This window comes from Mizuhopecten yessoensis, unplaced genomic scaffold (genome assembly GCF_002113885.1).
Source record: "Mizuhopecten yessoensis strain PY_sf001 unplaced genomic scaffold, ASM211388v2 scaffold1379, whole genome shotgun sequence".
Taxonomy (NCBI): domain Eukaryota; kingdom Metazoa; phylum Mollusca; class Bivalvia; order Pectinida; family Pectinidae; genus Mizuhopecten; species Mizuhopecten yessoensis.
The window spans coordinates 311090-326546 of NW_018404017.1; the positions used below are offsets into that span (position 1 = coordinate 311090).

General features: G+C 35.8%; 1 protein-coding gene across 1 annotated transcript; it reads left to right on the top strand.

Moving 5' to 3' along the window:
- Positions 1 to 1725: 1725 nt before the first annotated feature.
- Positions 1726 to 12965, top strand: LOC110460707. The gene is made up of 4 exons (XM_021513767.1): positions 1726 to 1913; positions 4049 to 4576; positions 5679 to 5783; positions 7751 to 12965. Exons 2-4 carry the CDS (start codon positions 4049 to 4051, stop codon positions 8390 to 8392), a joined length of 1275 nt encoding a protein of 424 aa, XP_021369442.1. The 5' UTR covers positions 1726 to 1913; the 3' UTR covers positions 8393 to 12965.
- The last annotated feature ends 2492 nt before the right edge of the window (positions 12966 to 15457 follow it).

Sequence of the window (15457 nt, forward strand, 5' to 3'; positions counted from 1 at the left end):
GGGGGAGATCCCCCAAACCCCCCTTACGGGGAGGGGGTCTGTACCCTCCCCCTCCTCGCGCTACGCGCTCGGGCTGCTGCCTTTCACAGCACACCGTTGACTATTGAGAAAAATTTCTCGGCCCCCCCTTTTAGGAAATCCTGGATCCGCCCCTGAAGAGTATCGGAGTGGAATAAAGATCTGGTTTTAATCAAATTGGTTGAGTACGTATGGGTCATTTCAATGCAACTGGCTGTCCTTCCTGAACGATGGCTGCACCTAGCCCTTTATGGCTTGCACCTACAGTTAAGGTCAGTTCTTTGTCAGAGTCATAATAGCGCAACACGTGTGCTTGTGTGACAAGCTGCTTCAGTCTTTGGAAGTTTCTTTCCTGAGCAACCTTCCAGCACCATTCAGTTGTTTTCTGTAACAACTCGCGTAATGGATAGGTAACATCAGAGTTGTATCTAACACAATTCAAATATACATTTCACTTAAATCCTATTTCCATTCCACTTTTTATGTTGTGTCAGATTTTTATTAGTTTAAGTTATATACCAGTACATATACCTACATATAATCAATTATACATTTCGAATACACTATTTCTGGCTCTGTAAGGGAGAGAGTTCCTTAAGGGGGACAGAGTTAATATGCCCAACCCCGAATCAGAATTTTTCCCAAATACAGCTCAGTCGGAGTGTATGTTACTATATAATAGGTAAACAATCTTCAAACTATCATTGAACACGGACCCGTTACGGCACACAGTGACGGCTTCCGGAGTTGTATCTGACAATGAAGGTGCAGTGCGTGAGGGGAACATATTGTATTTCCATGCCATGTACAATATGATACATTCAGACAAGCTGTTATATAAGTGTCATCAATGAAGAGATGCATAGTAGAGATTTGAAATAGACAGGTACTTCTAGATAATTGACCTCTAGGGACTCGATCAGATTTAACCAGAGCTGTATATATATACTACTAGTTTTAGACGTCTATGATTTTTCATAAACCAAAGTGTCGTGGCCCTTGCTAATTTCCTCCAGAGTAACTTTTCATATTCACCATGCAATCTAGAAATACAACAGAAATCCGTATTCTCAGCAAATATTGCAATACAGACTTATATCAGGGGCGGGTCCAGGTGAGGGCGTAATGGGCGTACGCCACCCTTTTCAAAAAGAAAAAGAAAAAAAACTATCGTAATCTGCTAATATTGTATTGAATATGGCAATTTATTATATTCATTAATTATACACATAAACACCCTGACACTTTAACTATAAAATATACATGCTCAGGAACCGTTACATTAGTGCATTTCACAATTATTTTATGTTTTTTTAGCAAAAAAAGGTCCAAAAATGTTTTAGCCTCGCTCCGCTCGGCGACAGATTTCATTCTACGCCCCCTCTTTCAAATATACTAGAAACGTACATATATATGTCTACCACTTTAGCTATGCAGCTTCAAACCGCCAGGCAAATATAGTGTATCTGGCTTCAGAATCTCCTACAAGAGAAGGGAATTAAGTAAACTAAGTACTACTACTACTACGTGATACGTCCTTTCGAGGTAGATCACTAAATAACTAAAACTGATATAATTTACATATTTCACATAATGCAGTCTTTATACGTAAACACGGAATCAGATCTAAGTCTGTGGTAAAAGAAATGATTCAAAACCGGAAGAAAAATATTTTGTTACGGTCTTTTTACCTGACCGCCAGGTGGCGCTTAGTATCGATAAAAATGCGTGTAGACTGTTGTTACGGTAAACTTTGGTGAATTCGAGCGTGTCCCACGTGTTCTCACATGTCAATAACCTAAGCCTTCACTTTCTTACACGCGGCGTCGTTATCTACACGTTTCGGAACTTCTTAATTACTGTTTCTGATAAGAGACCAGCATCATTTATCCCAGGTAAGGCGGTGCAGGTACATGTATCTACACCACGCGTGTAGCTTACCTGTGTGTACGGGTTGTGTACACCTGTATATGTTTTTACCGGGATGTTTTGGGTTCACAGGCGTCTGTATCATCTTACACTATCAGTACGCATACGTATGTTATAACAGTGTTTTTTTTTATTCCGTAACCATAAATAATTATATAAATGGGCATAGCATTGGTGGATATGGGTTTAGGGGGAGCGGGGCGCTTTAGAAATTTCATAAAATATCGACTGGTAATTTAGAAAATGTCCAACGTCAAGCAATGAAATATGTTCCTATCCTAAAGGAAATAATACTCTAATCGATACTTGGCAACTTTTTGAAATTTCCAAGGGGGAGATTACGAGTGTTCAGAATTAAAAGCATAAATAAATAGTGTTTATGTAATAATAATACTAATACACAACATTTGATATTGAATATTAGCTCCCTATCTAGCTAACATAAGCCACCATAAAGCGCGTTACAGTACATAGATATACAATTTTATACAGTCAATACAATTAGCATATATATTAATCAATACAATAATAGTTAATGAGGAATTCGCAGGAGCTGCCTTATAAGGCGCTAACTACTAGTCCTATGTGCTGGCTAATATCTCCAGATCTTAGATAATAGGAATAATTTATCAAATTCTCTAGTTGAAAATGCTCAATGTTAGGGTTCAAAATCGGGAGACTCCCTCCAAAATAGGGAGAGTTGGCAAGTATGCTAATCCTTACTGATGTAGACTTGAACATTTTTGGCCAGAAGCGTATGTGGAAAACTGGTTGTAACTTGAAAATATTTACCAGGTAATGGATGAAGAGAAGCTACGTGTCGGAAGAAGTAACTTGAATCGTTCCAGAACTAGGCGTTACTGCAATAGGAAACTCTCCAAAAAATAACAAAAGTAGTGGATTTAATTAAGGTTCCTCGGGGTAGATTGTTTGTAAGAGAGCTGTGGATATGTGAAAAGTCTCCACAGTTTCGTAGTAGAATTTCAGCCTATCAGCTCCTTCAAATCAAGCCCAAACAGACATTGGTAGCCCGCATTTCCTCTAGCCCTGACACCAGATTAAGACATTTTGACAGATAGATGTCTGGTGTGTGTTGGGTTTTTTTTGTGGGGGGGGGGGCACACACCAGACATCTATCTGTCTAAGTCTGGTGTCAGGGCAAGAGGAAACTCGGGCTAAGATATTGGTAACAATTTATATAATTACTTCCTTATACAAATACTCTGTATAGAGTATACCAGTGCACGTCTGACGATATGTCAAGCATAACCAGAATGTTAACCCTCAATTATCTCCCCTTCCACCACAGTTGGATGTTTTAATACACAAGATGGTTAGATTTTAAGGTAAAGTTTTTCAGTGATTGTAAGTAATGTATTGGCATATTCATTGCTTACCAAATTACTTTGATAAAGCCAATGATATAATACAACTTTTGAAGGACTTGTACACAACCAACATTTATGTATTTTCTGTGCATCAAGTAGGGATGTCACTACAATATACAAAAAAAGTATCAGAAAATCAGTAAATTACGATACAAAGGCATATCATCAAATTGTATCACAATACAGAAATGAAAATAATAATCTATCGCAATATAGTAATTAAATTTTGCTCTATCACATTATTTTTCAATAGGTTAATTTTATGTCTGCTGGCAGTATTAATTTTACAAATTACTTCACATTCCAGTGGGTTTTTTCTGGGAACTTGCCGGGGCCGAAAATGGGCCCCATTCCCTATTGAAACTATTTCATATTTATGCCTAATTTCCAAAATGTATAGCTTCCCAATTGGCATACATGTATTTTCTGCCAAAATTGAGACAAAAAGTCTGCATCCAAAGTTAACAGAAAAAACCCACTGCATTCAAACTAATACATTAAAATGTATGCCAACAACTGTAAACAGTCCAGTACTTTAGTAGAGAGAATTATTTGTACTTGCATAATTAATAGGTGGTGAAACTCAGCCCCCAGTACTGTCTTCAATTGTGAAGAGCATTTAAAACAGTGTTTTTTTTTCACTACTTGAATCTTGCAACAGCCTTTTCTTTCATGAATAGGGGACATATATAGCCTGATTGAAATTGTTGTAGATGAGATCAGGAGGAAGAAAGGTAAAGTCAAAGGCAGCTCTGCCTACCCACAATGCCGGTAAATCTACCACAGCAACCACGGGGAATCCAGCGAGGTCATTCCCTTTGTCACCGTACATGGTCCTGATGTCGTTGTTGTTCTGGATGTGCATAGCCTACCTATCCTTTAAAGGTTTTCAGTACCTCGCCGTACACCGGACCATCAATGATGATGATCTGGATGGCTTTTGTGATGCTGTATTCAGCAAAACTTTGGAAGAAAATGTGAAGTTTGTCAATATGTATCCAAAAGGAGAAGCAGGGCCATACATCGGTCGCATTGGCTCCCAGAAATACAAAGATACCTTCCAAGGGGAAGAGGCTCCAAAAGAGTTGTCGAAGATACCACCTATCGTGACGGCGGTCACTTCAGACGATTTCTGGATAATTCAAGGCCTTATTAAGCAAGTGGTGGAAGGCAATGCGAAGGGCATGAACCTCCAACTGGTGGTGTTTGACATTGGTCTTTATGCTTCTGAGCTCGTCCTGGTCAGTATCAAACCACTTATATACACACTACGCTTCCATATTAAAATCAGTATCTTGTTAAAAATCTTTAAAGTGTAGATGCATACCTTCCATAGGATATGAAAAGTACGGGTAGGTTTATGTGAGCCCTTTAAGCTGAACAGTTTAACTATTTGTATGTAATGTTATACAAATTACATTACTCTTAATATTTAAATGTTAAGTGGTTTAGTACAATTTGTTTATAAATTGTACATTACGTACACTACAGAGCCTGAGGTAAATTGGCTTACTACAGGTACAGTCCATATGACATAGGCAGTCTGGAGCTCTTTCTCTTACAGATGTGGCATGGTCTCTTGAGAGCAGTTTCAATGTACTGCCAATGTTATATAAACTGTACCTGAAGTAAGAGACTATCAATAAAAATAATTATGTACCAGTCTTTTAACTTGTCAAAATTTGACCTTACTTTTGAATAATATTGGGTTAGTAAAATTGGCACGCAGACTAGTAAAATTGGAAACTACTAGCTCGACTGACTATTGGATTTTAAAAATTAATTTCTATCCCTGCAGAGGAAGAGACTGTCTATGTCAGATGCCACTCAAAAACTCCCTACTGCAGTAAACTTCATACTAAGTAAACTTATGTTAAGAAATTAAAGTCAGTAAATGACACTTTATTGACTTCCTAAAGGTGGTCTCTGAATATTTAATTGTAGTCAATTATCCATGTAAAGTACAATCTGTGTACTTACACCAGTCCATGTCTGATATGTTAGACCCAGCTAAGTCTGCCCTATGTAATGATATCACATGTGTTCATACATATGTAACACTTTTGTTTATTGTTCTATTTCATGCAGTGTTATTTTTATGGCCTTTTATAAATTTATTTTTTCAAAACTGTGTAATTCACGATAGTGACATATATGTATATTTAATATCTAGTTCTTCGTAAACAGCACAATGATCACAGCCATGTTTCATTCACATTAATGTCATATAATCTGTATCTTCATTAATGGATCATATCACAGCCATGCTTAATATCCATATACCTTTGTTTTGTTCCAAAAACGTTTTACGTTATTCATCCTGAATGTTTTACATCTCTACAGTTGAAGAAACATTGCCAGTGTGATGTGCGGAAGTTTGACGCGAATGTCTACCCTCTACATGTGGCCGATTTCACCAACAAAGCCTACCGCCCAATTATAATCCAGGTTAGTTTCTGTTTGGGTCATTTGAGTAATAGAAAATATATATGGAAAACAATAAGTGCCCCCCCATCAGAGATGTAGTTTTTCTCTGGCCTTCATAAACTTTTGTTTCCATTTAGATTATCTCAGGGTCTAGATGTTAACTCATTCACCCCTGAAATTTCATAATGGACTATTCCAACCTTTGAATTGGAAGAGTTCAAATGTGTCTTCAGGGGTGAATGAGTTAATGATTATTAATATTTCACATGTTGAGGCTTAACATGTTCCTGAGGTCAAGGTCAATGTTACCAGAAACTAGAAAATGTCTAAGACATAAATGCCCCTGTCACCATGTGAAATGAGTTTGAGTGTTTGATTTTATATAAATAGTCACAACCACTTTGATCATGGGCAACACTATATGCCCCCCCCCCCCCCCCCCCCCCCATTTTATGTCGAGTGCATAAAAAAAACCCAGAACATTCTGTTAGAAATATGGTATATCCCTTTGTGACCTATCTGTGTTCATTTTAGTTGTAAATTGTATTCGGTGGATATCCTAAATACATAATGTTATGTAACTGGAATTTCAAATTTCCAGATTTTATGGTCACAATTAAAGGTCATGGTCACTGGCAATTAAATCTTTCTGGTAAGAACAAACACCAATGTTGCCTTAAAAAGTCGATGTCATTTAAACATGCATACCCTAGAAGAGCCTTTGAAGAACTCTAATACTATGACATGCAGTTCCCCTGATCATGAACACTTTGATAAAAACTCATCATGGCATTCAGTGACCTTGAACAAGGAAAGTTGTATAAGAACTCGCTATGACATGCAGAGGTAGCAGTATACAGTAGAGGGTTTAAAGTGAGAAAGGTAACGGATAGATCGTTGTGTTTATTGTCTCATTTTCCAGACATTTAAAAGGTTTTAATTAAATTTTGGGAAAAAGAAAGTGATATATAAGGTAGCAGTATACAGTAGAGGGTTGTGGCCATGGGTGATATTTTTGTTGAATGGCTAACCCCTGTATAATGATATGTATTTTTTTTATATAAAAATACAACTGTACTAAAATTGGTATAAGCATGATGAAGTGGGCTATGTGAGCTTCACATTTGTAAAAAAAGAAGATTTTTTTGGTTCGAGAATAAAATTTTGGCCATAATCAGAAAGGGTGCCTACACATGAAAAGCTAGCTTTACAAGAGGTAAAGTTTTGACAACAGCACACCATGCAAAATTGCAAAAAATCAAATTTTACAACTTTACTGGGACCCAGATAATTCTGCAACCAGGTAGGTAATCTTTAATTTCAGACAGAAATTAGGAAAAAAAATACTAGTTGCGGGGGTCAAATTTTGGGTCAAAAATAGCAATTTTTGGCATTTTTTGGTAATTTTTGATGTGGTAACCATGGTTTTCACACAAGTGACATACATAGAAAAAAGAGGTTTATACACTTCTCAGTACTTTATATGTATTGTAAATGTAATGCAGTTTACAAATATATATACATGTATACATGTGTTGTGTAGGGTAAATCCGCTGTGTTTACTTTTCCTCGACATGTGCCTTGTTTATCAGAGTCGGGCCATTTCTACTGTACACTGCTACCAGGGTCCAAGAACAAGAACACGTTATTAAGATTACTCCCTGTGATATGCAATGTTGTTTTATCACTGAATTCAGTTGTATGATAAAAACATTTTTAACTAGACCTGAAATACATATTATATTTACCAGTGATAAATCTACAATTTATTTTCATGGGTCCTTTTCAATTCTATTACTCAAAACAATCGGTCCCACAACGTTAAATTTAAGTATTTCGCAAAATTCTATTGAGTTCCATCAAAGTTCTATGAGTATAGGACTCAGGACTCAAATGTATAGATTTATCACTGATTTACTAACTATTTTGAATGCAATGTTTATCTATATATAATTAATAGCTGTATACTTCCTATACATTTGACACAGTTGATGCTCGAGGAATTTGGTTCAGCCATTTGGATTGATCCGGACGTCCGACTGCAGACAGTGTCTGACCTGACCATGCTGAAGTACCGAGGTGCTCGCAACTTCTTCCTGTGGGAGACCAGTGTGTTTACAGGCCTCACCAGCTACACAAGTCCAGACATGTTTAAATTCCTGGATGAGAGACGATGTGCTTTTCTTGATTTCGGCATGATGGACACGAAAACCATGGTATTTTACCGCACCAATCAGACATGGAAAGGAGTGATGGAACCATGGCTGAAATGTGTATTAAATAAAGACTGTCTCACACCTCCCAACGCTCGAAACAGCGAGTGTTTTCATTACAGAAGGCCCAAATGGACAGGCTGTCATTGGTATGACCAATCAGCGTTTAGTATCATTGTTAATCGTGTATTCCAGTTTAGTACCCACCCAGATCAGTATTCTGTGCCCCGGTTCACGTGGCACATTGACGTAGATGTTGTGTATTACTTTCCGGAGCAACCCTGGACCTACAAACAACTGGCTGCCCTGATGTTATCACCCTTCATTTGCTGTGGTGTCTTCTGGTTCTTGTATTCAAAGAGAAAAAGGGCAGCAGACCCCCTTCTGCCAAATAAATCCTATTATAATAAGCGGTAATAGATTGTATACCATTAGAAGTATTTTAATTACCTTACAGGGTAGATGGCGGGTTTCAGTTTTACAGGGTGAATGGTGGGGTTAAGATTGGATAATCTGGGCTTTAGATACCAATGTTGGGTGTGAGGGGGAGTGGAAACAAGGGTGGATGGTGGGGTTCAGATTGGATAGTCTGGGCTTTAGATACCAATGTTGGTTGTGAGGGGGAGTGGAAACAAGGGTGGATGAAGGTTTAATTGATGTGTGATCCAAAGTTTGGTTGCAGTAGCAGTACAATGTTCCCATTACAAGGCAAGTCAAAAGGGTACACTGTTGCTTTGGAAGGGGGATTGATCCTGATACCCATGGGGAAGGGGAAGGTTGGTTAAGGGAGAGGGGAGTTCCTCCAGACTCAAAATCCATTGGGAAGGGGATGGGTGGAAAAGGGAGAGGGGAGTTCCCTCCAGCTAGACTCAGCCCATTTGGGGGGGGGGGGGGATTTCCTCAGAGACAATTTTAAAAAAACACCATTGATTCTGAGACTATTTAAACTTAATGCATGGCGTAAATATACACATGTATACTGGTATTTATTTAACCATATAATTCTTCATTTGTCACTTACTTGATGTCATATTCCAGAAGTATTTTTTTTTTAAACTTGGTTGGTACATTCTGAGACTCATTAGAGATATATGGCATACATAATACCTAATTCATCACACTTAGTTTCCCATTGTGATAAGTGTTGCAGCTGCGGATTTTTCATAAATATTGGTGAATATATATGCCATCCATTTTTGTCTCGTCGGCACGAAGTAGCAGAAGCGAGACTAAGGTGTTGCTTTTCCTGCGACGGCTGCATTGTCAACATTAAGTTATTGCGTTAAAGTTCAGTTTCACTGAAAGTATAAGTGCTAGACCAACCAAACTTGGTCCATACATGCATCCTAGGTAGTATATCTAAAGCCATACATCAAATGCTGGATGTGGCCTACCTTTCATGGTCCATTGACTTTGTCAGCATCTCCATCAACATTAAGTTTTTGCATTTAAGTTAATTTCTCTGATTTGTGCATTGATGGTCAAAGCGTGACAAAGGCAACACATATCAATCGGAATGGCTTGTTTATTCTTCAGATAAAATTCATGCAAATTTTCTACCAAAACTTTTCGAACATGAGGATGACAAACTCAGTATGCACAACGCAATACAATCCTCATGTTTACAACGAACATAAAAACAATGAACTGGCATTTAGTACGTTATCGAGTTTCAAACTATTTAGTATTAATTTTTCTTAAATTGATAAGATTTTATAACAGAATTTGATAACATAATTTAACTTGTATATCCTCCTTGCATGTATGAATAAGTTTAAGATTAGTTGGGTTTTAATCCAATGTTGAAGTAAATGTTTTTTACCAGTGTGTGAATGTTTGCCGACTTCCTATTCTTACATTTTGTAATATAAATGCAATTAAACTTTCTACATTATTCCTTTTTTTCCTTTTGAGTATATTATAAAGCATAATCATCCGTTTTAATGGATTTCCTGAATGTGATACATGTTGATATGATGATTAAAAGCTAAGAGATTCCACTTGGAATTTGATCTGGATTTTTTGATAACACCTTTTATTGTATATAAATTTATTTAAATAGATAACCGTATTTCATCTTTACATATGACATTTTTTGTATTGCTTTGTCTTATATAACTTGAATACTCTTGTATTTACTGGTCTTGTTGAGATCTGAGCAGGTCAGAATAGATGTTGATAAAATCATTCTTTCTTGATGCACATGAACATAAAATTAGAAATTTCATTATATTTTCAAAAAGATACTTTTTGACTTTACATATGTATAAAGAATGTCCCTTTTTTACTATTATCCATCCACATTTACCTTAAAGTGTGTAATGAACTTTCACAGCTTTAATCCTACAGAAAGTTTTAAGTGTGAGAGTAAATATAATGTATTTGTAGCCTGATTATGGTCTACATGTGAGGTAGCTATGAGGAACACTAAGTTATTATTTTATTTACAGTTTCAAGTCATAAAATGAAAACATATTATCTAATAATATAATCATTAAAATGGGTGATTAAACGAGATATAATTTATACTTATTTATTCTGCTATATTCATATTCTGGTTAGTATTTGATACACTATATTTAAGCCTATCCGTATTTTGGAAAACACATGTGACTGTTATATTTTGGAAATATTATTGTATTGGAGGCTTCTGTCAGACTGTCAACACTAAAGTTTTTGCAAGAAAACTTGCTTATTTCGTGAAGTTTTCATGAAACATGGGAAGCATGTACAATATTCAAAGACAAGGGTCAAGCTTAAAGATCAGCAAAATCCATTTATCAGCAACTGTACAAAAAATATGAGGAGTGTAGTTATGACTTACATTGTGAATATTGAAGCCTGAACATACATATATGTATTTAGAAATGTTTATTTGCTCACTTACAAATATTGTCAAATGAAAACTGCATGCATGGTTGAATGTATTCATATATAAATTGAAATACTAATGTGATAAGTTAAAATAAACCTATTCCATATCTTTTAATATATCTATACAATTACACCTTATATTTGTTTTTAGATAATTATATACATTTGTATATTTATACACCCGGACAATTTCTTTCTCCGTCCAATTAGTGTTTTTTATTTTTGTAACTTAAATTAATGATTCATTATCTAAGTATTTGGTATTCATTTTCTATCTTCGCTGTTTTTCATCTGACTGTAAACAGCTTCGAAAATCGGAACTTGTACTAAAGTATAGTCACTCAAAATATCTTAACCCTGCTGTGCTTAGTTGTAAAGCCGTGGCTAGCCACACTCCATTAATTCTATATATAATCAAGCAAGATCAATAAGCTATTATTTAATCATAGGATACAAAAGTTATCAGTAAATAAACTAATTATATGCAAACTTTTGTTTCAAAAGGCTCATATATAACGTAAGTGAATTCTTACAGTATTCATTTCATGATTGCAAGGTTTTGTTATTGTTTTATACTCCTTTTCAGGAAAACTTATAGAAAAAAACCAGTACAAGTAAATTACTTTAAAGAATCTGTCATGGATTCATGCAGCTTTAACATCTGTTTGTTTCATACTTGGATGAAATGTTTCTCTTTTTTTTTTTAAATTTAAAAAGAAAAGTGACATGCAAATCACTTAATGATGGAGTATTTGTAAGCAGTTTGAATGTTTGTTTATTGTTTCATGAATATGTTTTCATTAAATCATAACTCGCTATTAACATTTGAATTGCTTTTTAAAAAAAGGTAAACAAAAACGTGACTTACAGGTATAAACACACATTGTATACTGACAACATCTGTACTACCTCTTGCTGAAATTGTCATCGGCTCAATCAACAGGCAAAAACAATATCAATGACGTCATAGTTTGTTGTGTCACATTTCTATCGTGTCACATTTCTAGCGTGTTGTGTCACATTTCTATCGTGTTGTAGTGCAATTGTGCTGTATAGTGTATTGTCTTTTTTGTTATACGAGTATGAAAACAAAAACAAACAAAAAACAGAATTTGAGTGTTTGCTATGAAAATAATAAAACTACTTGGGTGTTTATGATCTATATCTAGGTAATAATCCTTTCTGTTGTCCTCTGCCTCAGCGTCATGAGTGATAAATTCAACAATATGAATTTTAATGCAGCATTACTTTTTTTTTTGTAAAGAACATGCCGGTATCTACTATTTAGTTTTGATGGCGTCTCCCATTTGTATAGGCACCTATGTGGGTAGCGATTTGTCCGAGTAATGTCACAGGATGGAACATCATGCTGTCGTGTCGACATTGTGATATTTCACTGAGGTAGCATTACATTGTTTTCACCTCTGCTTAAGAAAGATATCTATGTCCCAGGGGGAACAGCCATATTGGATACATCCTGGTATCTCACATGGGTGCACTCACTTTCCTGTGCTATTCCCAATCAGATAAGGGAGTTTTATTAGGACGTCATAATTGAAAACGCATCAAAACGTCGTTTGACTGACTGTTGCAAACTTGCCTCTGCAACTAACACTACCTGAAGAACAGGAGAATTGTTTACAAGCTTGCCCTGAAAGTCTGGCATGGATCTTTATATCTAAGGTTTATACTTACAATAACATGGTAGTTGTCCTGCCCTGTTGGTCTCAGTTTGTGTATAGGTTATCTATAAACACTGCTATATTAAGTGCTGTACTTGTATTGTCTGTGTCCTGTTTTACCAGAGGTTTTGTTAAGAGGTGGGAGAAAGAGTCCATCATTATGTAGGTATGTGGGATATAGAAATTCTACACCCTGAGGAAGACTATTCATATTCCATATACATACAGAACATACAATAGACTTTATAAGTCATGTAAGCTTAGCAAAGACCTGAAACCTCACACCAATTCCATGTACAATGATATATATATATAGATATCAGTTATTAGGCAATCCTACTAACCTTTCAGATGTGTGAGGAAAATGCATAGTAATATATATTTATAGAATAATATTATAGGTGACTGATTGTATACATATAGTAGATTATATGAATATGATGTAAATATTACTGTAAGTATTGTTCATAATTATATATCTTGCTTGATACTCCAGGGGTTATGCTAACTTATGCTTTCTGCACCCCTGGAAATATATCATCGCAAAATTGAAGGCATGCAAAAAGCTATTTGATTGGGTTAAGGTAAACAAAAATGACAAACTGCCAGGCTGATACTTGTTCATTAAAGATATAGAGGAGAAACATTCGGCTTCAAAGCCAATCAGTTTTGCCTTTAGGCTGTGGTGTGGTTCTTTTGATGGCACACACCTTCAATTTTTTCATGACATTGTATCAAGGGGGGGAGGGGGGGCAGATGGTGTGAGTGTTATCCCTGGAATATCAAGTATAAATCATACTTGTTTAATAGCTAATATTTTGTGAATTATTATGAATACATAAATAAATAAATGTTAGAGTTGATGAAATGCAAGCTAGTAAATAATCCAAAAAAAAGGTCAATTGACATAAGAATATGACTCATTTTACAAAAGGTATATCATTGTCGATTAGGAGTAAAATCAGTAAATATCTTCCATGTAGTTCTTGCTGTGGATTTGTTTTTAAACATTTTAACCTCATTCTACGTTAAAGGTCACAAAAATGAATGCAATATGTGTTTGCCATCAGCATGAGTATCAGGTGAGCAGTGCAGACCCATTGTGCCTCATGTTTAACATTATATATATATTTACTTGTTTATAACAATGGAAGCCACTGTATTATTGCATGGTAGCTTACATGATATTGTTCACAATTCATACCAACTGTTTTTGCTCTGGTAAAGTCAGTTCAGATGATACTAGTTCCTGTTTTGTGTACATCTATACAAGAGTTTGCAATCAAAGTAGATTCCCTCTGACATATGTTTGTATATTTGTGTTAGTATTGGGTAATAAAAGCCTTAGGTGTGCGTGTACATGCATAATTATGTTGATGAAAATTATGCAAAACATTGTTCATGTAGCCCAGATATGCAATTCTTTTGACATGTGTTTATGTAAACAGTAAAATCAAACATTTTCGTGGGATATTAAATTTCTTTTATTTCGTGGTTAACAAAAATCCACGAAATTAAATGATATAGACAGGGGAAAATCAGAAATTAGCGAAATATAATGTCCTTGAAATAGGCTAGTATATGAAAACCACGAAATTTTAACCCACGAAAATAAATGATTCTACAGTATTTATGGGTAAGAAATAGTCACTAGTCTTTGAAATCCAGGATTCTGCTCTAAACATATCTTCTGTACACCATGATAGGTGTATGGAGAGTAAAACCCTTGGTTTTAAAAAATACGCTCCCCTTGACGTTGTTCCTGTAGTTTTTTTTATATGTAAGCTACATTATGATCCTTAGGCTTCAGTGCATGCCTGTATTAGTAGATGGATAAGACAAGAAACAGTCCCCAAAGTTATGCCTGTGTGCCCTTGTGAATAAGAAATGAAAAAAATCATGTATGCATGTATATAGTCCGAATTATTCCGACGTTTTATCGACTTTTTCATATCGGTCTGTATCGTCGATTAAAATGAGCTCTATATATGGATGTATTATTTAATGTGGACGAACAGTATATAGAGCCTTCACTATACGTCCCTGATGTGGACAGGGACAGTATATAGAGCCTTCACTATACGTCCCTGATGTGGACAAGAACAAAGACAGTCCCTGTGACAGTGCGTGCTTCTCTGTGGAAATATGTTGTCAAGTATAGCTGTCCTATACAAATCCAGTGTAGTCTATATATCTGTTTTCGGATAGATCTATTGTGTGTGTGCTTGTGAAATTTAGATGTGAACAAAAACCTGTTTATGTATGCATGTATTTGTGAATTTGGTCTGACATGGAACTTCACATGATCATATGGATTAATTTTTGTGGATAAAACAAGAAATAGTCCCCTATGACTACAGACAGAGTACGCATGCGTTGTGGATATGACATGAAAGAGGTATTAGAATAATTATTAATTGTATGAAAAAGAACTTGTATTTTAGTCAGGTCTAGTGTGCCTGTACTCATGTATATAATAAAAAAGATATTTACACATATCTTATTTTCCACAATATATAGTCCCGTGTGGTGTTATCTGTGCTACACATACGTGATATTCTATCCTAAAACGTTTCGTCATTATCGATTCAGTGTCTCGGATCAAACATAGCAAGTAGGTCTTCAAAATCTGGTTTACTGCAATTCCTGTTGACTAAACAGTCAATATTTATAAAACATCCTTGGTAGAGTGTAAGTTCCTCCATCGCTACCATTACTAATACAGAACGGCATATTGTATATATACCACTTTCAACCTGACCAATCGCTAGGCTGATACGTCCGACTTCAAAGCCTGTCAATTTTTACCGTTACGTGACGGCGAGATTCTTTTGATGTACATCAAAGGATCGAACTAGTCTCGTCTGATGGAATACCATCAGGTGGAGAGGAATACAAGCTCTTGATCGTGGTAGAATATGGGGGG